This window comes from Laccaria bicolor, genomic scaffold (genome assembly GCF_000143565.1).
Source record: "Laccaria bicolor S238N-H82 LACBIscaffold_6 genomic scaffold, whole genome shotgun sequence".
NCBI lineage: Eukaryota > Fungi > Basidiomycota > Agaricomycetes > Agaricales > Hydnangiaceae > Laccaria > Laccaria bicolor.
The window spans coordinates 1,451,603-1,476,700 of record NW_001889877.1 but is presented as its reverse complement, the minus strand read 5'-3'; the positions used below and the strand labels follow the sequence as shown (position 1 = coordinate 1,476,700).

The 25,098-nt window shown below is 47.9% G+C and overlaps 9 protein-coding genes across 9 annotated transcripts; 3 read left to right on the top strand and 6 right to left on the bottom strand.

The window, feature by feature from the left end:
* Positions 1-103: 103 nt before the first annotated feature.
* LACBIDRAFT_315907 (uncharacterized protein) lies at positions 104-1,148 on the bottom strand. Its single transcript, XM_001878181.1, has 4 exons — positions 813-1,148; positions 718-762; positions 657-668; positions 104-603 (listed from the first exon to the last, which is right to left on the bottom strand). Exons 1-4 carry the CDS (start codon positions 1,122-1,124, stop codon positions 262-264), a joined length of 711 nt encoding a protein of 236 aa, XP_001878216.1. The 5' UTR covers positions 1,125-1,148; the 3' UTR covers positions 104-261.
* Positions 1,149-2,893: 1,745 nt separating this feature from the next.
* Positions 2,894-5,137, top strand: LACBIDRAFT_399634 (vacuolar protein sorting-associated protein 36). The gene is made up of 5 exons (XM_001878538.1): positions 2,894-3,235; positions 3,291-3,951; positions 4,003-4,087; positions 4,146-4,616; positions 4,678-5,137. Exons 1-5 carry the CDS (start codon positions 3,123-3,125, stop codon positions 5,049-5,051), a joined length of 1,704 nt encoding a protein of 567 aa, XP_001878573.1. The 5' UTR covers positions 2,894-3,122; the 3' UTR covers positions 5,052-5,137.
* Positions 5,138-8,187: 3,050 nt separating this feature from the next.
* LACBIDRAFT_232756 (sulfate permease) lies at positions 8,188-10,945 on the top strand (the record flags this gene model as incomplete). The annotated part of the gene is made up of 11 exons (XM_001878537.1): positions 8,188-8,307; positions 8,356-8,410; positions 8,463-8,545; positions 8,604-8,666; positions 8,729-9,021; positions 9,076-9,227; positions 9,280-9,531; positions 9,586-9,878; positions 9,939-10,450; positions 10,509-10,590; positions 10,643-10,945. The coding sequence occupies 11 exons, from the start codon at positions 8,188-8,190 to the stop codon at positions 10,943-10,945; spliced, it is 2,208 nt and encodes a 735-aa protein (XP_001878572.1).
* A 220-nt stretch (positions 10,946-11,165) lies between these two features.
* LACBIDRAFT_315903 (uncharacterized protein) lies at positions 11,166-12,348 on the top strand (the record flags this gene model as incomplete). The annotated part of the gene is made up of 8 exons (XM_001878536.1): positions 11,166-11,252; positions 11,301-11,372; positions 11,426-11,447; positions 11,504-11,610; positions 11,661-11,737; positions 11,789-11,854; positions 11,907-12,084; positions 12,136-12,348. 8 exons carry the CDS (start codon positions 11,166-11,168, stop codon positions 12,346-12,348), a joined length of 822 nt encoding a protein of 273 aa, XP_001878571.1.
* A 34-nt stretch (positions 12,349-12,382) lies between these two features.
* Positions 12,383-14,257, bottom strand: LACBIDRAFT_315902 (uncharacterized protein; the record flags this gene model as incomplete). Its single annotated transcript, XM_001878180.1, has 4 exons — positions 12,383-12,713; positions 12,788-13,868; positions 13,924-14,163; positions 14,212-14,257. 4 exons carry the CDS (start codon positions 14,255-14,257, stop codon positions 12,383-12,385), a joined length of 1,698 nt encoding a protein of 565 aa, XP_001878215.1.
* Positions 14,258-14,506: 249 nt separating this feature from the next.
* Positions 14,507-16,480, bottom strand: LACBIDRAFT_315901 (uncharacterized protein; the record flags this gene model as incomplete). The annotated part of the gene is made up of 3 exons (XM_001878179.1): positions 14,507-16,101; positions 16,157-16,384; positions 16,441-16,480. The coding sequence occupies 3 exons, from the start codon at positions 16,478-16,480 to the stop codon at positions 14,507-14,509; spliced, it is 1,863 nt and encodes a 620-aa protein (XP_001878214.1).
* Positions 16,481-16,794: 314 nt separating this feature from the next.
* LACBIDRAFT_315900 (uncharacterized protein) lies at positions 16,795-17,159 on the bottom strand (the record flags this gene model as incomplete). Its single annotated transcript, XM_001878178.1, has 2 exons — positions 16,795-16,866; positions 16,923-17,159. The coding sequence occupies 2 exons, from the start codon at positions 17,157-17,159 to the stop codon at positions 16,795-16,797; spliced, it is 309 nt and encodes a 102-aa protein (XP_001878213.1).
* Positions 17,160-19,010: 1,851 nt separating this feature from the next.
* On the bottom strand, positions 19,011-20,180 carry LACBIDRAFT_324910 (uncharacterized protein; the record flags this gene model as incomplete). The annotated part of the gene is made up of 5 exons (XM_001878177.1): positions 19,011-19,050; positions 19,313-19,476; positions 19,537-19,773; positions 19,973-20,030; positions 20,089-20,180. The coding sequence occupies 5 exons, from the start codon at positions 20,178-20,180 to the stop codon at positions 19,011-19,013; spliced, it is 591 nt and encodes a 196-aa protein (XP_001878212.1).
* Positions 20,181-22,221: 2,041 nt separating this feature from the next.
* Positions 22,222-25,026, bottom strand: LACBIDRAFT_293399 (uncharacterized protein; the record flags this gene model as incomplete). The annotated part of the gene is made up of 8 exons (XM_001878176.1): positions 22,222-22,284; positions 22,449-22,703; positions 22,763-23,210; positions 23,264-23,678; positions 23,737-24,156; positions 24,209-24,528; positions 24,583-24,886; positions 24,942-25,026. 8 exons carry the CDS (start codon positions 25,024-25,026, stop codon positions 22,222-22,224), a joined length of 2,310 nt encoding a protein of 769 aa, XP_001878211.1.
* Positions 25,027-25,098: the final 72 nt, after the last annotated feature.

The following is a 25,098-nucleotide window of genomic DNA, read 5'->3' as shown; positions in this document are numbered from 1 at the left end:
GATTGGTGAACTCTCACCACTGTTCTTATATGTCCCTGCACGTCGCCATTGTACGTAAAGACAGCTCCAATGGAGATCAGGTGGCCCTCAAATGACTCGTCGGGAGCGGGGCAAGCTAAAATAATATATTTACAATTTACAGTAAGGTCAGGTCATTACGGGAATACATAGTCAGAGTAGAATCGTAACACCATAATCGTGAGCATGCAGGGCATAATAATATACAGTTATCGCGTGCATGTGCGATTGGACGTTTGGTTATTAGGTTGAAAGTTTCGGGACGTGGAACAGCCAAGGGGCAGTCTTGGCATTAACGGCTCGCAAAAACGAGGCTCCAAACCAGGAAGGCATTTCATTGCCCCCCCACTGATCAACAAGATAAGTTATCTTGTTATTTTCGTCCAGGTCCACTACCACAACGGATTCGATCGTCTTTACCACGATTAGTAAGGCATGTCTTCGAAATTTGACGGAACAAACCTTCTTTCGATTCAAAAAGCGCAATGTGTATTCCTGAACTTGGTGATAGACGATGCGATTGGGTATGGAGGTTGATGACATTACGCGAGATGAGAGAGTTTCTGATTGCGAACAGAGTTTTGCCTAGAGGCAGTGTCAACACACAAAAAGGTAAATCGTAACAAGGTGATGCATACCAAAGCAAACCACTAGGTATCGATTGTTAAGGAATGCAGAACCGAGAGTTTGGAGGCTTACCTGAGCAGCGTATTCCGCGTAGCCATAGCACTTTGAAAGAGGATCCTAATACGAATGTCAGCTAGTAGGTATTTCTAAAAAGAAAGAGAGCGAACCTCATAGACTGCATCTCTATTCCATGACCTATCGAATATCTCTCGGGTTGGCCGGCAACAGAAGAGCTCCTTCAAATCGTCTAAGACATGGCGATGATCGATATTCAGTTCTGCTGGAGACTGATGGCAGCTATTTGTCCTATGGTGCTTCAACTGAGTGTCGGAATCTACTCTAACACCGGAATAGTGAGCGGCTCCGGCAACTGATTCGACGAGAGCAGGAGTGGGGACGGAGTGAGGCAAAATGGAAGGGTGAAATGTCTGTGACGGGGGAGAAGGCGAACGTGGTGGCGGGGATGCTTCGGTCGACATTGAGCGTTGGTGGCGGATTCCAGACATGGTGGTACAAGGATAAGGGAGTTGACTGAAGATATACCGAGAATAAACGTCATAACTGTGACAAGATCATAACTGTCACATATATATCACATGTCATGTTATTAATAATTCTGCTAATTCCCATTGGTCCCTTGCCATAAACCATACGTTTTACCTGGTGTCGTTTGCCACAATCGAATCGTACCTATGAATTATTAGTAATTTTGTTAGTAGAAAGGATGATTGTGCTTACCATCCTCTGATGACGCGTAAATGTGAATCAGCATGTGACGAAAAAATAATAATCATAATACTCACCACTGCCGCTAGTATACATCTCTCCGTCTGGGCTGAATTCCACGCAGTGAACAGGCCCATGGTGTCCTTTCAGAACTTCCCGCTCTTCACCGTCCATACCGTGCACCCGCACCCACTCATCGCCTAAGTTGCCTGTCACAAATCGATCCTGCAGGATCGGGTGAATAGACGCAGACGATGGTGAGTACCCAAGTGTAAGGCTATGTGTTGCCTGGCCATTGGGCAACACGGGTATAAAGGCAACTGTATTGCCAGAGGTCACCACCAACCGCTGTGTCTGAGGTGACAGCTCCATCGACGTGATGGCGGTCGGGAAAACCAGACTGGTCGTTAGTTTACGTGTTCGCAGATCCCACCACCTAAATATATTATCATTGAGACGCGTGTCCACGAGTGTTGTAATCATCAACTCACTTGATCTTCCCGTCCTCACCTGCTGATACCCCGGTGTGTTCCCCAGCCCAGACCACACTCTTCACCATCCCGTCATGAGAAAGCAAACCAGAGTCGCAGAGAAAATCGGGATCTGCGTCAGGCCGGCTCAAATCAAATATCCTCACTTTCTTCTCTTGCCCACCCGTCAGCAGATGTGATGAGTTTGTTGACAGCGCAACGCTGCGAACGATATGATTATGTGGGAAAGAGTGGAGGGGGTTCCCTGAATATGTATCCCAGACTTTTCTAACTCAAATAATGAGCGATCGGGAGCGTTCAAATGCATAATCACTCACGCAGTAAAATCGGCGCTGCCCGAAGCAGCTCGAGAAGCATCTAGTGAAAGCTTTGTGCTCCAAACGGCACCCTTGTGGCCGAGAAAAGTACCGATCCAATCCCCAGTCCATTCTCTCAACATCGGGTTTCCATCTTTACAACTTGAGACCAGCAAGAACGTCCCGTCGTCTTGGATCGGGGAGAAAGAAAGGTGTGTAACAGGTCGTGTGTGGCCAGGCGCCACCAGAGGTGTGGATTTCAAAGGTGTGGACATTAAATTCAGGTAAATGGTGATGATGAAAGGTTTGTCGTGATACAGGCGCACCGCGCTCTGGCCTGAAGGGAGAGCAGAAAGGATTTTTGTGAGGAAAGGAAAACCAGGCGATATGTCCACGTGCCTTATGCCCTCATTTCAGCACTGCCATCACAATTTTCGTCCTCTACTTTGTTCCACGCGTTGCAAACGATAGTTGGCCTCAATTGCGCTGTTCTGGAGGTTGGAAACGACAACAGAAATCTGATGATGAACAACTGCGGTACTGTTCCGTTTTCTCTTTTTGGTGACGAGCTAAGTACGGGTGTCGATAAATACTCCCACCCAACTCCCACCTATTGATTGATTTCTGACGATTGTCGGATCAGTCCCTGAAATTCTGGAGTGAACCTTCGTCTAGCTTCATAAATACACGTCGGGGGAGTCGCGTGAGGCTTGAGGAAATATGGATGCATTCAGCCCCGAAACTCATCGTCAGATTCATTGTGCTATCGTGATGTGCCCAATACTCGGATCCATACTCGGTATGAGTAAAAGTAGTCCAAACCGTCTGAAATTTCTCAGACCTACTACAGTCTTCTGGTACTTACCTCCTGGCGGACCTGGCCAACTCTAGCATTTTTCGCTGCTTGTCAATTATCGTCACGTTACCGTTGCAGAAGCGAAGCAGAACCAAACAAAGGTGTGATATGGCACTTCGCTCCTACACTGTTTCAGTGGACGGCAGCATACCTATCCAAGCCCTTTTATACGAAGACGAGGAGCTTTTTTCCAGTCAAGATGGGGTTGGAATCTACAATGGGTAAGTTCCAATGCTACAATCGTTCCCTGTTTCAACTTTACCATCAATAACGCAGCATACAGAAATCCCGAGATCATCAAAACGGCGTTGTTCATGCAACGAGCCATCGCATCTTCTACATCGATGCGCAATATAGCAGAGCGCATTCATTTGCCCTTGATCTCAACTTCGTAGTGCAGACCGAATACTACGCGGGTTTGTTCAAATCATCGCCCAAGGTCACACTCCACCTTTCCGGAAGAACAGTCACGTCGGGTATTTCTACCCCTCAATCTGGATTCGAAAGCTGGGAATGCGAAGTTTGCGCCTTTCGTAACCCTCCTGGACTTAGTCCTACTGCGGCTCGAGTATGTGGATTATGCGGGGTTCCTCGCACCGTCATGCCAGAAACCACTGCTCCGGTCTCTCTTGCACAGCAAAATTTATCGACTCCGCTCCCTTCGACCGTTTCACCCGCATTATCATCCAGTCAAGACTCTGTCGCTTGTTCTGTTTGTACATTTCTCAACCATCCATCTTTGCGATCATGTGAGATGTGTTCAACAGAGCTTCCTCGAGTCAGACGGGAATCTCTTCCCCCTTCCCGCCTCCCTTCTCCCGATTTAGAAGATTCTGACCCTTCCTCGCCAAAGTCAATAAAGATCAGTTTTCGAAAGGGGGGTGACAAGGCGTTTTACAGCCTGCTCAAACGCAGTCTTCAGAGCAAAGCGTGGGAGGTAAGAACAGTTGATCTATTGACATTCGTTTCGTAATGTCCCATTTTACAGGCGAACGGGGCTGCGTCCAAGTCAAAAATTGCTTCAAACAGCATTGAATCTGATACCGCCTTGAACGGAACAACCTCTGGCATCTGTATGTCACTTGTTTCTCTTCATTTTTTTCAAGGGCTGAGAGTCGTTTCATCCGGTAGCGGGAATTCTCAAAACGGTAGAAACATCTGCGCAAGGAAGAGCAACCCACATGCAAGAATCCTTGCAAGATTTGGAGGCGTTCATGATAAAAGCCAAGGATATGGTACAGCTGGCGGCAGAACTCAATGAGAAGCTGACTGCAGCTTCGTCATCCACCTCCAATGCGTCTACATTATCACACGCGTCACCTATGTCGTCCTCTGCCACTTTGGTAGCATCCACTGAACCAGAAGAGGCGACCTTCATCCGCTCCTCACTTTCTCAGCTCGGGTTACAGATGACTAACACGCCCGTAACTCTCGATATGATGAAAGATGAGAGGCGATGGTTTGAAGAGCTCGCTCGTGAGTTCGCCCGCGTTCTTCAGGGGTCAACGCCTCCCAAAGAAGGTTCCGGCGGCATGATGAGAAATCGGGGAATGATCGCGCTTGACGAAGTGTGGGGTGGGTGGAATCGTGCTCGAGGTGTCGGTAAGCCATTGTCCTGCGGGAGTATTCGAAACTTTTGATTACATTTGTTTGCTTCGAACAGCGCTAATACCTCCGTCAACGTTTCTTCAGGTCATCCCCTTGCTTCCGAGCTGCACAAATCCCCCAATTCGATTGCGTACCTTCCCATCGGGCCTGAATGTCCTTCATACACCCCCATACACACGGGAGGCATTCGCCGCGCGACTTTCTAGATTTTTGGTTATGATGGGCCCGAAGACCACTATACAAGTGGCGCTCCAGGAGAATCTTACGGTAAGCCTCGTCGCCGAAATGATCGATATTGGGGAAAGCGAGGGGGATGTGTGTCGAGATGACGCCAGTGCTGCAATTAGTGGCGGTGGGAGCGGTACCGGTGGCGAAGTGCGATGGTGGCCCAATCTGTTCCTTGGATATACCTGGGATGGACAGATTTAATTTATCTTCAGGTACGTGCAGGAATGGGACTGCTATGTATAGTGTTCGTGTGACTTGAAGGATAGAATGGAAGCGAATACCAGATCCTGCCAAAGAATCCGAAACCCCTGGCTGCGCTTGATCAATGTCAGCAGGCAGCCCTGTCTTCGCGCTGCATATTCACGATTATATTTATTGCATTGAGTAATCCAGGTTGTTTCCACGAAAATGCGCACAGTGCAGCTCAGTACTCAGTCCTCGATTTTTTTCTTCTGGATCTAATCCTACATAAAAAAGGGTTGGTCGGCGGCAGAGCCATTCTTCCCGCCGGGACATACGAGTTAAACTTGAACTGCCCTTGGGGTGAATACGTCTAACTCAGGCTAGTCAAGTCATTTCGCCAACCGATCAGTCCCATTTGAGAAGTCAATCGTTCTTAGATTGGTTTTCGATTCTTCTGTGAGAACCTTGAAATCGTAGAGGGAAACGACAACGAGGCGAAACCGTCCTCTTCTTTATTGCACGCGCTGCGACCAACAACGATTCGAAAACAAGCTCAAGCGATCTTGTGCATAGGGATCCTACAAGGCACCGTTTTTCTTTTCCGTATGTTTCGTTACTGGAAGTTTGATCATGGGTGGTGATAGGTAGCACTACTTAGGTAGGACTAGACGGCTCATAAGTATGATGGTTGTCCCTGATGCTCCAAAGGCCACCTCCATTAAGGGCTTCTTGGGTAGACCAACTTGTCGCGTGAGGCTTGCGCTGGATTGCGCAATCGGACGAAGGGTCCATTTATATTTAGTGAAAACGAGTAAATGAACAACGGAAACATTTGGAAAGCACATGATTTTTATTCCGGTACACTCGTTTAGCGCTACATATCATCCGAGTCTAAGTATGGTGTCTTTTTGGCTATTTTACGCGAAGGATTAGAACCTGTTCATGACTCGAGGGTGCCTGTGTGTCATTTTAACCTGATCTTAAGTTGGTCGTGAGCCTCACTGATTATAGCGAACTTTCGCGTCAAGAGGTTTTTTTTATAGATATAGCATAGACTGGGGCGATGATTTTTTTCTTTTACAGTGGAGAGGCGCATGGTCCGCAAAGCCGGCGTGATGTTTGTTGATGTTTGTACTGCGCATATTTACCAGTGATCAATGGTTAGGCAGCTTTTTGGCCGCATCTCGGCAGATTTTGGCCAGATTTTTGTCCATATCGGGGCTAGGTTCCTCTTCAGAGCAGATTTTTGAAATTCGCGTCGCATTGGCAACATCATGACATGATAATACACTCAACAGTGAAAAATAAAAAAAATAGTCTGTAGACCCCCAAGAGATGCATGCCATTAATCGATTAGAAAAAAAATGGGAGTGATGGAAAGTCGTGGTGAGGAGAAAAGTTGTTTTTAATTTTTGACGCGCCAGCTGTAATTAAGGGATTACATAACACCTGTCCAAGACGCGTCGAGCCCGCAAGGTGTCGCGAAAAACGACGTACCCTCCATGCTAAGACGTTATTCTTCCTAAAAACACTTACTACTCACCAACATCACACTCTGAATGGCTCTAGGTCCAAAAAAGCGAACTTCGAAGGAGAAGGTCCAATAAACAAAGAAAGGCAATTCTTCGTGCTCAAGAAACCAGTAAAAACCAGCGTTGTGCACTGGAGTACTCGGGAACAATCAATCGCACTCCTGTCTCACCAAATGCAGGCGTTGATCCAGAGTTAATTACTTTCCGGGACAGAAAACATGACAGTGGGCGCAAAGTGGGCGGTGATAAAAACCGACAGTGTGACTCTGATTGGTCTGAATTATATCCAAAGTAACATTATTGATATTCAAGATCTCAAAGTATATTATATGGTCATTTTAACAACCATAAAGCAATGCTAGAGTGAAAACGGCGCTTGGATGCCAATTAGCCACATTTTGAGTGGCTGTGTGATTAGTCATCAGCCGCAATTGCTTGCGGACGGTGCGCGTCTCCATTTACAGCTGAAAGCAGAACGATAGGCCACGGCAGATCGACACATGCTCAGGGCGGACTCCCAAATTTTCGAAGCGACGTGATGGCTGGGGCCGCTGAGTTCTCACAACGTGTTAAATTTCAACCTCCGAATTGATGTCACGCTAGTACCACAGTAAAAGTTGAGAGTCCGCCCTATGTATGCGTCGATCTGGCATGGCCTATCGTTCTGCTTTCAGCTGTAAGACTGGGCATGCAATCAAGTTCGCGCCTATTTCATGGGCACTCGGATGTCGTAACGGATCAGTCCCTGACTCCCTCATCAAAGAGAGTGATCCGAGATCCGTGCCAGATAAATATTAAAAGTTGACTTGAACATCGAGGGAGGTGCTGGGAGGTGATATCGCGCAAGGCTTATTGAGAGAAGTTGAGATTGTGAAGATCAACTTCTTTGATTTTGAAAAAACAATTCAATCAGAGACCTGTGGTTTTAGATTTTAGTGAACCCGAGTTTTCTTCTGCTAGCGCTTGTCAACGCTCCATCTCGCTCCATTCGCTTCGAGTCTCTTTGTTTGCTCCCTTTTTTCGTTCTTTTTCCAGGAACCTATGCCATAGACTAATTTCCAATAGGATGATGTTGCAAGGGGTACGTGTTATGGCGTCTTACTAGGGCGTCTTCAACAGAAACTGAGCAAGTTGGCGTCAACGCGAGCTCGCTCTGTTTATTTCACTACCTTTTTGGCGATGAAGAAAAAGGCACGAAACGCAAAAGCTGGACAAAGTGAGCACAGAAATAGGTCGTAAGTCGCTGCCGTCGACTTGTGTCAGGTGGTATCTGATTCGTTGCGCCATCCGTATAGGCAATGGCGAATGCTGTGCCAAGATGCGCCGAGATACTATAATTGGTAAGTATGTGCCAAGACTTTGCGAGCACGGCTGTTCAGATTGCGCCATTGTGTGGCAAAATCGCAACAGAGCAGACTTTACACGATGGGTCTTCCCCGGGCCTGTGTTCACGTACTACACCGTTCCTGCACCCAAAACAACTGTCTTCTTTCTCTGGGATCGGATCTAATTCAGGTACTACAACCACCACCTTGTCCCCGCGCCTACAGATGGTACAGATACCGCCAATCCGTCTATAAAGTCCTCGTCAATCACAGATGCCATTTGTGCTTCCTGCTGCCATGTCTCTTTCCTCAGTGAAGCGCCTCGGAAAGCGAATCGTCGATCATCCAGAAGAGACCGTGCCAGTGGCTTCCGTCACTGAATGGGTCGGAAACTTGACCAGCAACCCAGTTCAACGCGTACGCACGCGACTCTTCTTCTCTTCTGTTTTCTAATCATTTTTTTAGGTCAAGGAATACCTCATAAGCTTGTTCCCCATTTTCGGCTGGATTACCCGCTACAGTTTGTCGTTCAACGCTGTTCTTGGACACTTTGTTTATCACAATTTTTGCAGATCTCGGATGGCTCACTGGTGATGTGATCGCTGGGTTGACGGTCGGCATGGTTGTCGTCCCGCAGGGAATGTCTTACGCCCAGGTATTTCTATTAAAATTTTAACCAGTCGTTCTAAGGACTTGCTTACCGGAAATAAAAGATTGCAACACTCGCTCCCGAGTATGGTTTATATTCATCGTTCGTTGGTGTGCTCATTTACTGCGTAAGTTCCCAGCCTTTCTTGTCCAGCTGCGTGCTCTCTGACGCTCTCCAATATTCTCATAGTTCTTTGCCACCTCGAAGGATGTCTCCATCGGGCCGGTGGCCGTCATGTCACTCACCGTTTCCCAGGTCATCAAATACGTACAGCAGCACCATCCGAATCAATACACTGGTCCAGTTATTGCTACAGCACTGGCCTTCATCTGCGGATTCATCGTTCTGGGAATCGGCCTTCTCAGACTAGGTTGGCTCGTAGAATTTATCTCCGCTCCAGCGGTCAGCGGTTTCATGACCGGATCTGCCATCAGTATTGCTGCGGGCCAGGTTCCAGGGCTCATGGGAATAACTGGATTTGAGTGAGAACGCCATCCTTTAAATTTCACTCAACAATGCTGATGATGGCTGAACAGCACCCGCGCGGCTACTTACAAAGTCATCATTAACACTCTCAAGGGTTTGCCCCGAACGAAGCTTGATGCCGCCTTTGGATTGACCGGTTTATTCTTCCTTTACGCAATTCGCTACACCTGCCTCGCACTTGAAAGACGCTTCCCTCGTCGCGGTAAATTACGATCTGTTGCCGTGACATCTGCTTTCCTGACGCACATTTTCAGCGCGTGTCTTCTTCTTCATCAGTGTTCTGCGAAACGCTTTCGTGATCCTTATTTTGACCATCGCCGCCTGGTTGTACTGCCGTCACAGGAAAGTAGGCGGCAAATATCCCATCAAGATCTTGTTGACGGTCCCTTCTGGCTTCAAGCATGTCAAGCAGCCAACCATCAACTCCGGCATTCTCTCCGCGCTGGCCCCAAAACTTCCTGTTGCGACAATTATCCTCCTTCTCGAACACATTGCTATCTCAAAGTGTGAGGACCGTTGTCTTGTCGCTGCCTTGCTTTAGTATTGATTTATTTCCTCAGCTTTCGGCCGGTTGAATGGCTACAAGATTGATCCCAACCAAGAGCTGATCGCCATTGGTGTTACAAATACAGTTGGTTCTTGCTTTGGCGCATATCCCGCGACAGGATCCTTCTCTCGTTCTGCCCTCAAATCAAAATCAGGCGTTCGCACACCTTTGGCTGGTGTGGTTACTGCTATCGTGGTCATCGTTGCATTGTATGGCCTCACCTCAGCCTTCTTCTGGATTCCCACCGCCGGTTTATCTGCCATTATCATTCATGCAGTAGCAGATCTTGTCGCATCACCGGCACAGGTCAGCCTTCATTGCCCTCTTTTTTATATATATTGCTGTCGCTGACTACTTCATATTCAGGTTTATTCCTACTGGCGTGTGTCCCCCCTCGAGTTTTTGATCTGGGTGGCGGCTGTCCTTGTCACCGTTTTTTCTTCCATTGAAAACGGCATCTACACATCCATTGCAGCTTCGCTCGCACTGCTCTTGATCCGAGTCGCTCGTCCTCGGGGATCATTCCTCGGTAAAGTCACCATCCGCTCTTCCGACTCAGACACCCAGCGTGAAGTCTTCGTATCCCTTATTAAGGATAATGTTACAAACCCACACGTCAAGGTCGTTCCTCCATCACCCGGTGTCCTTGTCTACAGGTTCGAGGAAAGCTACCTGTATCCCAATGTCTCCATCGCAAATGGTGTGCTAGTGGATTACGTGAAGGCAAACCTCAGACGAGGGAAGGACATGACCAATGTCAAGCTTAGTGATCGTCCTTGGAACGACCCCGGCCCAGGCCGTCACGGTGGCGAGGCTGACCAGGTTGTTAACCAACGGAAACCCATTCTACATGCCATCGTTTTGGACTTCTCATCAGTGTATGTTTGATTATCACGATCTCCTGCATCATCTTGCTAATTTTTGCCTCGATAAAAGGTCCCACATCGATACCACTGCCGTTCAAACCCTTATCGATACCCGTACTGAAGTCGAGAAGTGGGCCGATCATCCAGTGGAGGTTCGTTCTGCTCTTGGCTTTCTCTCACTACCGCAACTAACGCTATCATCAGTTCCACTTCGCACCCATCCTGTCTCCTTGGATTCGACGCGCTCTAGTGGCTGGCGGTTTTGGCATTGGCCTTTCAAGTACAAGAGCTATCCCAGACTTCGCCGCTGTTGTTCCTCACGAAGGCAGATCCTTTAAGGAGACTGATAGCCGCGACGACCTCGAGTCTGCAGATATTAAGAAAAATTCTGACGTTGTTGCTTCGGAATTCGAGCCAGTGGTGCCCGTGGATACTCCATTCTTCCACATCGATCTTACGGCAGCTGTTCGTGCAGCTGAGAGCGGTGTAAAAAATGGGAATTCATGAATAAAGTCATGACCTTCCCCTTATTTCTCTGCTCCATTACGATTTCCTCTATATCTCTATCCATTTTCTGGCCCTCAATGACTTTCATGTATATATGTAATGCCCTTACTAGTGCTCGGTTTATTAACTGGTCAAAAACATATTTTGAACCTTTTTCATGCGTGTGAAATATACTTGAAGTATTAGGGGACTCCGTTTCAGCCACTTGCTGCAGAACTTGATGTTCAATTCGCAGCTCAGAATAGTTCCCTCATTATTCAAACGACCATTTTCCGTATGCAACGCAAACTTCTCCGGTCATAATAAAGTCCGTTCCTTGTCTACACTTTCCATCTCAAGCTCACATGTATCTCAGTGGTCTAAAATTAAGGATAAGAAGGGAAACAGCGACTTACAAAAAAGCCTGCTGTACGGGAATGCCAATCGAGTATGCATGTCGTTACCTTGAAGGACTGAATATACTTAGTCGTTCTTTGAAAGGATATCTTGGTAGCAGCGCGAAGTACGGATAATGGTCCTACCTCCTACTCTCCCGTTCAGAAGCTGAGATGCACACAGCTGGCGGTTCCGCTGACCCCAATGTCAACATTCAACTTTCGACCATTTTGAAGAAGTACAAAGACCAAGGCGTCCCGAAGGAGAACATTGAAAGGGCGCTTGTGAGGGTGTGGTGTTTTGTTATCACTCTTCATGTCTGGCGGCTCACAAAATACAGGCGCGTCAAGGGAAGGAAAAAGGTGGGGGCAGCGTTATGTATGAAGCCCTCGCGTTCAACTCCGTGGGTTTAATGATGTGAGCCCGATCTCCATAGGCTTGTTCTTCAACGTCCCTAACAGAATGAAGAGAATGCATCACTGACAATCCAACCCGTACAATCCATAAAATACGGCACACTCTGACGAATCACAGGCATGGCACCACTATGCCTTTTGACTTGCAATGATAGCTCATCTTCCTGTAGTGCGCGCCTCACCCCTGTTCAGTTCATGTTTCAGCGCAGAGGTTTAATCGAGGTGGCATTGAACAAGTCGGCCGAGGAACGCGCAGAACAGTTGATCGACTTGGCTTTGACAAACGGTGCAGATGATTTTGATGACGTCGTTGATGAGGATAGTGAAGACGCAGGTGTTTTGCTCAAGGTACGCTGGTGTCATTTCAATACTACATCTAACCAATCTCTCTTTTCGTAGTTTTCATGCTCCCCACTCGTATTTGCCCAATTGTCGACTGCGATCGCGTCACATGCCGAACTCTGGTCAGGAATTCGAACGAGCGAGTTGACATACGTTCCTTTGGAACCAGTCGAACCTTCGGAGGACTTGAAGAGTCAACTAGATTCACTTACGGAAGAACTAGAAGGGGACGAAGATACACTACGAGTTTGGACAACTCTAGGTTCATGAGAATACTATCGCGCCTCGAACCACCAAGGACGTTTCATTTGGCTTGTGCATAACAGGGGTCAAGCCTTATCCAGGCATGACCATCTATACCTCCGAGATGTACGATGCCCTTCGTCTGGGCTAATGAGACATACTCAGCAAAGCTTTTGACTCCTGCATCCCTGTACACCGTTGCCTTTCGCGATACAAGTTCCAACCCCACACGCGAACGCAGTAGCCTCTCCCCTACAATAGACTGTAAACAAGAGAGTGTTTCAATCAGATGTTGCCAATTTGGAGCCTCTCCGTGGATTCCACAGGACCCTCGGTTGTGCAATGCTGGTGGTATGGCTGGTTCCTCTGTGTCAATAGAATTACGACGGAGACTGAAACAAGATATAACAGTTAATTCACAGTACATAAGAGCTTACTTGCATTGCCGATCCAAAAATGAGCTTACAATGTTATGGCTCCGTACCACTCAGGGCGCAAGCCAATCCAAGCTCCTCCCTCTTTCCCCCCAAGTGCCACTATCCCTTCTTTCTCAGCCAATGTGGCGTATTGCCCAAATCTCTCCACTCCAGCCTTCTTATAGACCATATGATCTTTCTGTGCCAGTTCAAATGCTATTCCCGAACGGAAAGGACGCGGAAACCCTTTTGAGCGGTGAAGCTCAAGGGTATTAACGAGAGTCCTGAACTGTGGTGGTACAATCTTCACCTGCCACCCCTCAGTTTTGGGTGGTGGTACTGTCACCGGCACGACAGCAGTGGTGGATGAAGCTACTGAAGCAGGTCGAAGAAAATCAGGTAGATCTGGCCGAATAGGTGCAATTGGTTTTGCACCACCGACAGTGCCCTGTGAGGGAGGGGCCGGGGTTAGGATTTCTGGGTTCATTGGAGGATGGGAAGAATTTTCCAGGATGCGACTGGGAGTTCTTGGTGTTACCACCGGCGTTTTTAAACCATCATCCGGGACAGCCTCGCCTTCAAGTTCAATTCTAGGAGTAGACATAACTGAAGGAAGGGAAAGTTGTTGAACCCCTCCTCGAAAGTAGGGAGTACTAGGTTCACTGCTAATAAAGTGAACAGTAGACGGTCCTCGGTGAAAATCGTCCTCGGTATGCTGTTTAGAATTGTTCTGGCGCTTGTCAAGAATATAATTCGTGAGATCAATATCAACTTCATTCATTTCATGACTATTTGGGATATTTCGAGATTTAGACCCAAGTGGCGACGTGGGTGGATTTATTGCACTTGTTAGTCCCCGAACCACTGGAGGTGAACGAGGACAAGTCTTTGCTTCTTTCCCAGGAGTAGAGGGGGAGGAAGGATGAGCAACCCCCAGGATATCAGAAGACCAGTCATGACAGACAGACGCCTGAGATGTTAGGCTTAGGTGGGCGTTGGCAAGGGTAATTAAAACAACATGGTATCGCCGGAGTCTCAGAACGGATATAGCATAAGCAAAGTCGCGATCCCCGGAAATTAGAACGATTGTGGTGGGAGCTGGGTTGTCGATTGCATGACTTAGCATGTCAACTGGTGGCTATTGCATAAGGATATGCCAGCAAAGAAAGCAAGAGAGCGTATTTACCCAACATCATTTTATCAGCGACATCCTTTCGGCCGTTGTGGGGACAGTGAATTAAAGAGACCCCTGATGATTGTAATTCTGAAGTGAGAGTAAGCAACCGTGGTGTCAATAACCCTGACTCCAGTGACGAAATTTCAAGGTAAGCCTTGAAAAGCTTGACGCTTCCATAGAGCTGGGCCAAGCTGCGAATCCCTTTCACAATCTCATAGCCAGAGATGTTACTAGGAGCAGGGCAATTTTCTAAGGGTCGTGAAAACAAAGCACAGAGGTGGAATTCAAATAACTGACCGTAGTCCCAGAAAATAGCGACGTTCTCACTGCCATTATTTTGCATGCTGGAGGTCGGCAACGAAGAAAGCCAGGCTTACTTCGTGCTCCCTCAAACGTGCCCGCGCGAAGGATAGGATCACAATAGGTTCTTGGGCGTCTACATGCCCGCTGCAATTGAAGGTAGGCTCACAAATAAATAACAATAGCAAAATGCCAAAAGGGTATTCAGTTTCCCTCAAGGAAGAAAGCCGGACCTAACTCGTTGATGTTAAAGACGTAAATATGATTTATTCGGAAATCTCGAGGTATAAATCTAAGCGGCAAAAGGCCATGGAGACCGCAAGGATACCACTCCTTCGCCACCTGCGTTTCTTCCTAGAGCCACAACCCCAGCGACCAATGCGGCATCAATATACGCCGCGAATTTGGAGACACTCGCCTTCTCATAGACGTCCCTGTCAATTCGAAGCAGATCAGTCCCCAAAGCAGATCGAGTTGCCTCATGATTCGGATATTGTCTAATTCTCTCAACTAAGATTCGAAATTTCTCGGGAACCCGGGGTTTGGGCTGAGCATTCTTCGAGGGACCTGCGAATGGCGTCGTTGAGGAGCCCGCGAAGGGTGTCGTGGACGGGCCTGCGGACGGCGTTGAAGCTGATACCTTTAGTGGGCTGCTGAGTGGCTGTGACGCAGAGCGAACGATGGCCGGCTTTCCAGGGATATGTGGAGAGGCCGCTGGTGCCGCTGTCGTCGAGGACGCAATATTCGGAGCAGCCGCTGCTGACGGGGTTGAGGCCGCTGGTGTCACGAAGGTCGGCACTGCCGAAGGCGTCACTGTGGTCGCAACTGCCGCAGGCGTCGCGGCTCTGTCTACGACCGTTGTCGCCGTCGAAGGTACTGGCACCGTGGCTGCCTGTGGTAGTGAGTCTTGAACGGACACAATTGAGGCACTCCGTGCCGAAGGGGCATCTGTTGGTGCCACCCTGGTTGCATTCTCCTTTTCTCGTGCAGCAGATTCGGCCGAAGTTGGGGCCGTCGAGGGACCAACCATAGAGAACCCAGAAGAGCTCTCTGAGGAGGATGACGACAAACTTTCCACTGAAGGTGGCGACCTATGGAATTGACCTTGGTTTTGAGGAGGTTCTTGCACTGATGTCAACGGAGAGTGGCGAAGAGGGTTGATTTGTTCGCGCCCCGCCATATCTGTATCACTGTGATTCAAACTCGATCTGCGAAAGGGTGGAGTAGGACTTTGGGAGAACGGGACAGGGTCCTCTGGCTCAGGAAAGGGAAACGCTCTTTGTTTCCCTTTCCCCTTATCCGCCGACCTAGCGTACCCCACACCATCTGATGGACGGTAAAAACCAGTTGGTTCGGGTGTCGAGGTTCTCTCCTTGGCGTAGCTTGTTTCCATCGGAGGAGCCGAATCAGCCCTCAGCGGCCACTGTGGCCTCAAGAAGGTATCAGAAAATGTCGGCAGCTTTGGGGGATTGTAAGGATCTCCGAATATATTAAAACGGTCGGGGTCGACAAATGGCCTGGAGAATACTGAATCTCGCCGGCTGCGATTGATGTTGATTGGCTCCACTGGAATATCCTGGTGATCAGGAACAGGTGGGGGCGCAGAGGCTTGTGACTGAGAATGCGGAGTGTGGACCGCTGAAGGCTGCGCATCAGGATTGAAACCAGTGTCAATCTCATCTCCCAGTTCCAAAACGGCCTTGTTCCAGTCAATGTTTACCGACGCCTGAGATGTGACGTCGGGGTGAGTGCCTGGCGGCGAGAGAAGAACGACGCGATATTTTCTCAGCCGAAGGGTCGCAATCGCGTAGCCAAAGTCCCTATCAGCTGTAATGATAAGAAATGTGGTTGGGGCTGGATGATCGAGGGCATGGATGATGAGGTCCACTGAAACGGAGTGGTTTAATTTCAGATGCAAGGCGGGAAGAAGGAAATAGCCTACCCATCATCATTTTAGTCGCGATGTTTTTACCACCAGCAGATGGACAATCAATCAGAGAAATCCCCGATGATTGCAGTTCATGACGTAAATTGGGATTTCGAAGAGAAGTTAGAGCCGAGAAATCGTAATAGGACCTGAACGATTTCACGGTACCAAAAATCTGGCCAGTGAGGCGAATGTTCTTTGCAATATCATAACCAGAAATGTTAGATGCGGTCCGCGTCCCTTCTAAGACGAGTAAATGAGTGAAAATTGAAAATGACATCAAATAGTCGTCGTCTGACCGAAGTCCCAAAAAATTGCAACGTCCTCAAGATCTTGCATCGAAAGTCAGAGTAGTGAACTTGTGGTTTGTCGCACTATAAATATAAGTCTTCATCATGCATGCCTCATCCACGAGTTAAGTGGAAAACACTTTTACGCGTGTACTGAAGAACGTGTGAACATGGTGGTGATCCAATACCTGGTTAGAGAAACTTGGCTGAAGTGTCGTGCAGAACACATGCTGGTTTTCGTCACAATGACAGGGAAGCGTTCACCCTTCAGCGTCTTTGTTGCAATAGTGGGACAACGAATCTGAATTAGGGATTGAAGGAGGACAGCAAGTAAAACCATGTGACTGAGGCAATGAAATCCATCTATTGAATAGTTTTCCCCAATCTAGCAAGGTGGTAATTAATAGTTGGTTTATGAATTTTCTTCGGCATTGGCTGTCGGGAAACACGCCATCAGTTCATGTGGTGCGAAGATAAGGCAAGTGACGCACTGTTGTCCGCATACATTGAAAGAGTTTCTCGGCGTCCTCCTGGCATTTTCCTATTGAGTGTATATCGTTCGTAGCAGCCCAGCAACCTAGCATGGCTGAGAGTTGGGGCGCACACATCACGGTTGCGGCAGCTAAACAGGTGCATGATGAAGCCGGGTCAAAATGTGTGGATGTTATTGAATGATTTGGCTGACCCTTCCGCTGGCGTACTTTGAGCTTTTTTATGTGAATTGCCATATCGCTTCTAGGAGGTAGAGCGTTTGAGCTAGAATGCGAGGATATGGAGAGAAATATTCTTGCCAAAGAGTTGTGCTCGTGAACGCCGAAAAAGTTGAGGAAGGCAAGCACGTGATGTAATTAACATGAGGTCTGCGACTCCACGTCGTTGTTGTGGCTCTGGTGCCATGTCTGGGACACCTTATGTCCATATATAGACATAATTTATGTCTATATTGAGACATGTCCAAAAAAAGACATAAGGTCGTCCAAAAACAGACATAAGCCATCAATCTCACACCCACGCCCAAATAGGCAGCTACTCAAGTAGTTGACCTCCTACTGGCTTTTCTCCCTGTGCTATGCGCCGCAGGCCAGAAAAATATTTGAATAGCTAACTCACCTTGTGGGAAATTATAGGATACACTAATATGAACCCAGAATGCATTTTTAAATCATTGAAAAGAGAATTTGTGCTGTTCTGAGCATAAAGTCAGTTCCACTTAATGCAATTGCTCATCAAAGTATGTGTCGATGCTAGTAGAATATCTCAGAGTATGTGGAAGCACTTTACATGCACTTCTTCCTCCTAATGGCAGGTTGTTGCATTAAAGGCAACAAAAAGACAGAATCAATGGGTAAAAAAATGTTGTACTGCTTTAAAAATGCTGATACAGGAGTGCTGGTATGTTGTTAATATTTCCTCACATAGTCTTGACCTTCATATAAAAAGAATTTGTAACAATCTCAAGATCTGGACTGTGTTGCAATAAATCTATCTAAAGTTGACAATAAATCTGTCACAATTGAACAACCCTTGCTGTTGATCTATAATTCTACATATATAATCAGTGTAAAGTATCCTGCTTCTTACATGCACATTTTTGAAAGGAATTGAAACATTCTCAGCTGTTCCAGACATGACACTAGAGCCATCATTATTCCTGTTCATTGTAATTTTCAGTACTTTATCCTTGTTAGCTCAACATGAGGAACTCGAACATAAATCTGCTTTGCAATTAATCTGAGCTTTTGGCATAATCCCCTGTCTTGTGGTTTCATGTGTAAAAATGCATCCTGATGGGAAGACTCACTCATAATATCTAACCTTTTTCCTCATAGTTGTGGCCCCTGATAGGTGCCTGCCCCATTTTTAAATGGTAGATAGGGAGAGGATATATTTCACAAATTTTCCTAGCAATCTGTCAAGTTTCTAACAAGATACATATTTGTGATTCAATTATCTCTGTGAAAAAAAAAAAAGATGTCAATCGCTGGAATTGAACTTAGGTTGGCCATAAAAGGAGATCAAAAAAGCGCAATAATCCACTACACTATACAGCCCTATATAATATTTACATGTAGTTACCATATATGTAATTTTTGAAAAACGGTGTCCTTGTCCCAGACATGACACCAGAGCCGTTGTTGTGGCCGGATACCGGTGTTTGTGGGCTAAAAAAAAAAAAAAAAAGAAAAAGAAAAAAGAAAAAGGGAAGAGGAGGAAGGGAGGACCCAAACCTCACAATAACGACATGGCGTGCAACAACACAAAAAAGCAACCTGCAGAACACCTCACTGAGCTGCGGCAGTGTGTCCTGTGGGTGTCCGCGAGCTGTAGGAACGCAGGGTAAATCGGGATACTGGATACTCGCTTAGTTTTGCGAGGTCATCAGGGTTTGTTTCCTCCTTTTGGATTTATTTCGTGTTATATAAGCTGGATACTCGCTTAGATTACACAAAAGGAACAGTCAGATCTCTGATAAGATAGAACAAGTTTTAGACCTGTTCCTCCAGGACAGGTCACATAGTCCATGAGTTACAACAGAATTCCAATGCAAGTTCAATCCCTGCACATTTTTTCTGTAAAATTTAAGAATAGTTCAAAGAAATGATCATTGAGAATGGTATTCTACACATAGAAACACAGTAACAAATAGCTAAATGACTACCATGAAGCAGGGCATGCCGCCGACGTGCCCTGCTTCTCATGAGAAAAGGTGGGGAGAGGAGCCATCTTGCTCACCTGGATTGACGTGGACAGTGACGACGACATGCATCGTCACAGTCTGGACGTCATGGCACGTCCATTGACATGCCAGGTCATCTTCACCGTCCCTCGTCATCAGTGTCCTCGTCGTGGTTCGTCCGTGGTAGGTTGTGATGTTGCTCACGGCGACGTGGACCTTGCTTGTTTGGTAATGGTCGTGTCTCGTCGTGTGCTCTTGTTCTGCCGTGGTTGTTGCGTGGTCGTGTTGTCGTGTTGTGATCGTTCGTGGTTGTCCGTGGTTGATTGTTGCTGGGGAGGGGTGACATGGCCGTGGCCGCCGTCATTTGTCTGGTGGTGGTGGCATGTTAGGTGGGTGGCAGGGAAGAGGTGGGATGGCGGGGGACTCACTACGATGACGACGGCGACAAATAGCATCCTCATTTGTCGTTGTGGTCGCCACTGGTTTATGGTCACTGGCTTGGTTTTCGCGCTCCCTTTTGGGCGGCCGTGTTTACGTTGCGGAAGAGAAGATATTGTTGGAGGGCGGTCGATGAGCTGGCGGATGAAACAGCCACCTCGGGAGGTCTGAGATGGGCTGTTTGAGGTGTACGCGAAGCGGCCGATGGGGTGGTGGCTGAAAGAGGGCTTGGATAAGCTGTGGAAGATGTGTGGGAAGCGAAAGGTGAGCCAGAGGGTATGGCGTTCGCTGCTGAAAGCGTGTGATAGTCAGCAGGGGAGGTTGGAATGCTCATTGGGACCAGAGATGGGGGATTTCCACGAGAATCTATGATTTGATTGAAGGAATGTGAGTATGTTGAATAGATCACAAAGATAGCTTACGCACCTGAGGGTTTCCAATGCTATTCTCCATGACCAGCGTAAGTTCCTGTCCAAACCGTGATCTGTTCAGATGTCGGTTGCACTAGCAACGGCGCAAGGAAAGAAATATGTAAGACTTACATGCCTTCTGACTTTCCGGGTGCTCCCAAACAAGTTGGGGGATGTTTCCCTAGTTTTTCGACGTGTCCCGGTTGAGAATCTGAGTCCGTCATGGTTGAGAGAGACGATAGCGACGAGCGACGATGGTTCAAGCAATTGCAGCGATCATGTGACGATTACATAAAATATTTTTCAAACTCAGTGTCCGTATCCGCTATTCTCCACAGACATGGTCAGCCAGCCGTTGTTGTCGCTTACTTGCTCGGTTACACAGCCAGCTATAATTCCATCGAACTTCATTTCATCTGAGTTCCTTCCTGCCCTTGCCTCTTATTATCCTCCATCTTTCTACATTGACTTTCTAAGAGCTCCTTTCTATCTATCATGGCTCTCAATAAGAATAACTCTGGTTAGTTGTCCATACTTCCGTGTCGAAACATTGCCGACCCTTGCTTCTCTAGCCGTTAAGCGGATCATGCAAGAGGCTCGCGAACTCGCTAATGATCCGTCAACTGACTACCACGCTGCGCCGCTCGAGGTGCGTCTCCCTTTCCACAAGTTTAACGCTTGAAACTGATTAGTATGAACATAGGATGACATCTTCGTGGGTAGCGACACACGATCGTTTTTATGCTGGCTGAGAAGTTAATCAGGAATGGCATTGCACATTGCGTGGACCTGCGGGCACCGAATTTGAAGGCGGACTGTATCACTTTCGCATCCTTCTGCCCGCGGAATATCCATTTCGGCCTCCCTCGATCATGATGCTCACACCAAACGGCAGGTTTGAATTGAATACAAAGGTAAACCACACGTTGTAAATCGACGGGAATGCCCTCATTCATGTACCCTCCCTGCAGATTTGTATCAGTTTCACAAATTGTGCGTGATCGATCATGTTGGTGGTGGATGGGAGTAGGCGCTCACTCCAAGTAGATCATGAAGAGCTCTGGCAACCGGCTTGGGGTGTTCGGACAGGTGAGTTTATGTATCTTGAAGGTGTTTTGCATTTAGGATTTATGGTTTCTTAGCTATCATTGGTCTTCAAGGATTCTTCCCTCTGAAGGGGCAAGCTGCTGTTGGTGTTGGGTCGATCGAGTTTCCCACCGCTGAACGAAAACGACTAGCAACTCTGTGAGTCTTGCCTATTGCGTCTTCTGAGACTTGTCTTAATAATTTCGACGATAGATCGAGAGAGTGGGTGTGTCCGCACTGCCAACAACCTAATTTGGAGCTGCTTCCCGACCCATCGCCTGAATCGGAGGCATCGACGAGTGCCAAGACCCTGGAAAGCCTTGAAGTGTCTAACAATGCTCCGCAAAGGGCCCAACCGCTGACTGTAGCAATTGAAGAGCCTCCGGCTCTGGAAAGCTCCCCCAGTCCTGCCTCGCCACGAGGGGTGAACGACACCAAGGAGACGAGAGTCGTTCCGACTGTCCGGACGAGTGTGGCACTGGAACCTAGTCGGCGGAGCAGTCACAAGCCGCCGCTCTTGCTTGATACTGCGATTTGTGTATTGCTCGTGCTGGTGTTCGGAATAATTTGTCGGCGGATGGTGTAATTGTAATTGATAATGAGACTGGTTGCTATTTATAGATTTGGGCCTATTTATGGTGTGTTGGTTGCAATGTTTCCTCGTCTGTTTCAATGCAGCACCAGCCTGAGCACTCTCTTAAACGCAGAGCCTCCCTTCGTTTTCCAGCACAACCTCCTCCAATTCCCATCCCACCTTCCCTTATAGAGTCACCTTATCTCAAAGCACCTAGATTCAGACAAGAATCATCCGCTCCTTGTGTCCCTACAGAGGAAGACGAACGCTGGTTGCAGGATACAGTTCCTATCCAGTCACAGCCAAGCGAATCTCAGCTTTCACGTAGAAAAACTGTTCCTGCATCCGCTCAACCCAGAAACCCACCTCGCCCAGCACCAGCTTCCCCTCCTATCACACTCTGGCGACAACCACCACCCACCAACCCCCCACCACGAGCCGTTTTGGAACCAATAACACAGGGCCAGAGCTACCAGACACGATTACCAGCAGACCAGAGTTATTTCCCATCAGTGTCGTCTGTGCAATAGGCACCTGAACTACTTTTTTTATCCCTTTCAACACACGAACAGGAATTCGGAGAAACACCCACAACCGCACTTTATTCATTTCTCGCGTAAAGGTTCATCGATCATCTCCAGCTTCAAGATTTCAGGAGCCTTACTTACCTACATCCACACTTTGCATCCGTCTAGAACAAATCATGCATCATATTATTGTATAGCATGGACATACCATTGTTCAACACAGGAAGTAAACGGCCATTCAATCTCATAACACACGGCGAGTAAAAATGGTTCGTAAAGGCTTACTTCTTCTTCGGATCTCTGACGCTGAACAATAACAGGTCCTCATCCTCGAGATTATAGCTTGCAATCGTACTTGAATTTGTAAGCATCTTGCCTTGGTACGAAATCCGGATACGAGATGCTGGGACGGAGCTGTCCGTATGCTGCAGAATACGGTCTCGCAGCGTCGAAACGAGGAGGTTCAGAGGGAGATCAGGGATAGACACGATCTTGCCGTCCAATTTCCACTCTGGTTTCGTGGGATCGTTAGGAAGCTGTACGAGAAGAGAAATAGGATACTAGAAGAAAATAATCATTAGTATCGACAAACACGAATAATAATAAAAGGCAGACTAACGGGATGCATTGCGACCCAGTCTTCTTCAGGGTACAAGTTACCACCTGGGAGCTTGGCGACTCGTTGGCGTTTAGCTGGAGGTAGCTCATCTACACCTCCCTCCATCTCGTCCGCTGAGCGGACCATGCCGGTCTGGGCCGACTGCATCGACCCATTTGCAGCTGCAAGTGCGGCCATCCGTGATGGATGCATACCCGACACAGGAGGCTGATACCCAAACGGCTGAGCAGCATCCAGGCCTTGATAGTGTAACGGCGGAAGCATGACGGGCGGCTGGTTGAACGCGGAAGCGGGTTGAGGACCAGATGATATTGTAGCAGCTGAGTAAGCTCCGGACCCTGCTGCTTGAGGAGGGGCTGGCAAAGAAGCTGGCGCTGGAGGTAGTGTTGCTAACGGGGGAGGTGCAGCAGCCGGGCCAATTCCAGGTCCAATGGCGTTCGTTTCTTGTCTGCATGAAATGTCAGCATGGCAAAGAAAACCAAGTTGGTGAGTAGAACTCACGGCCCCAAACCCTTCGCACGATGAATAGCCGCGATTTGTTCGTCGAAATTGACGTTCGTCGAGAACTTGTCCAATGTGTTCGCCTTTGAGGCAGTATGTCCATCCCAAACAACCTTCTCTCTCTCCTTGCGACGCTCTCGCTCTTCCTCCTCTTCCCTCTTGCGCCGCTCCTCATCAGTCTCAGTGCCGAAAATATCGACACGGGTTCGGGCGAGGTTCTTAAGTGAAGAGACAACATTGGCACCGCGCTGGAGCTCTGAGGCCTGTGCCTTGCGAGCCTCCAAAGCATCGCGCTGCTCTTTCCATTTCGGATCCAGCAGCTCAATACGCATGTGCTCCTGCAGCTCGTCGACTGCTATTTGCTGTCCACAAATTGTACAAGTTGTCATGGCTCCCTTGGCGTTCTTCGCACCCACTGAGCATCGCCGAGTTTTAGTATAAGTAAAGAGGGGTAGGGGTGAAATATGACATACGTTTAGGAACATAATCTGTCCGAATTTTCATTGGTCCAGCAGTGTTAACGGAGCTTGCTTGGATTGCTTGTGCACGTGCATATTCTCTCTGGCGAGCTTCCTCGTCCTGTCTCTTCTTTTCAGCACGATCCTCTTCATCATCACTCTCCTCCATTGCAGCATTATCTTCGCCACCAATACCAGCACCACCAACGGCAGCCGCCGCCTCTGCCTCTGCGGCTGCTTGTTTTGCACGATGGGCCTCAATATCCTCAACGGTATTTTCCATGATCATGGCGGCCATCCTCTTCTGTGCTAGTGTCATGTTCTCCACTTCCTGCACGCTCATTGGTGGTGGGAGTTCGGAATTGGCATCTGCAGCAGTAAATTCGATGGTTTGCACAATAGCATAATCGTGCCAGTCAATCTCAGCAAATGCAACTGCAAGGACATTCTCAGCTTTGTGAGTGAGACGATAAAAATGTGCACGTACTTCTTTCAGCCTCTTGATCATCTTCACGCTTCTTGTTCTTCTCTCGTTTATTTCTTTCCCACTTCGCATACTTCCTTGCGAGTTCAAGAGTCTGCCACCGTGCACTTTCCTGCGTCCGCTGCTTCAGCTGTTCCAGCGTCTCCTTATCAGGATAGAGAACTTTTGTATACTGCTCCACCAACCGATTGAAATATCCGAAAAGGGAGTGGGTGGGTCGCAGGAAGTCGAATTGGTAGTTACGTCCCTCACGAGCGGAGAGGTTGGCAAGGAAGATTCGTCCACGCCGAGCTGTGAACAAAGCAGTGGCTTTCATGATATCCCTAACTCCAAAGTATGAGAAGGCACAAAGTATATATGATGCGTGGAGAACGTACAAATCAATAGAGCTAATATGGGGCATTTCCATTATAAACGCTGGTTGCGGAGGCTCTACTCCGATATCTACAACCGGCTTCGGAGCTGAATCCCCTTCCCCTTTTTCGTCTTTCATCTCAGCGTCGTCACCCAAGTCACCTTGAGCGATTTTGTCCATTTTGTGACGATAGTAACCATGATATGGGTCAGCTGGGTTCAGGAACGAGAATTTGGGGTCAGAGCGCTGGCCCTCGCGAATTTTGTCCTCGAACTGAGGAGGATTGGCAGAACGCGCAACGAAATTGGCAGTTCTGTCGATGACAGCTGTGCAGAGTATGTTTTGTGAGGCAGGGCTTGATACGATACAAGTTGTGCTTACATTTTATCTCTGGGGGTGGAAGAATAAGACCACTTGTAAAGCGCATAGGACCGTCCCTAGGCATCCCATGCATGTCATAATCCATGGCGACGTCGCCATTGAAATGAGCGCCGTTCATCAAAGGTTGAGAGTTTACAGCAATTTCAGTCATGTTGAC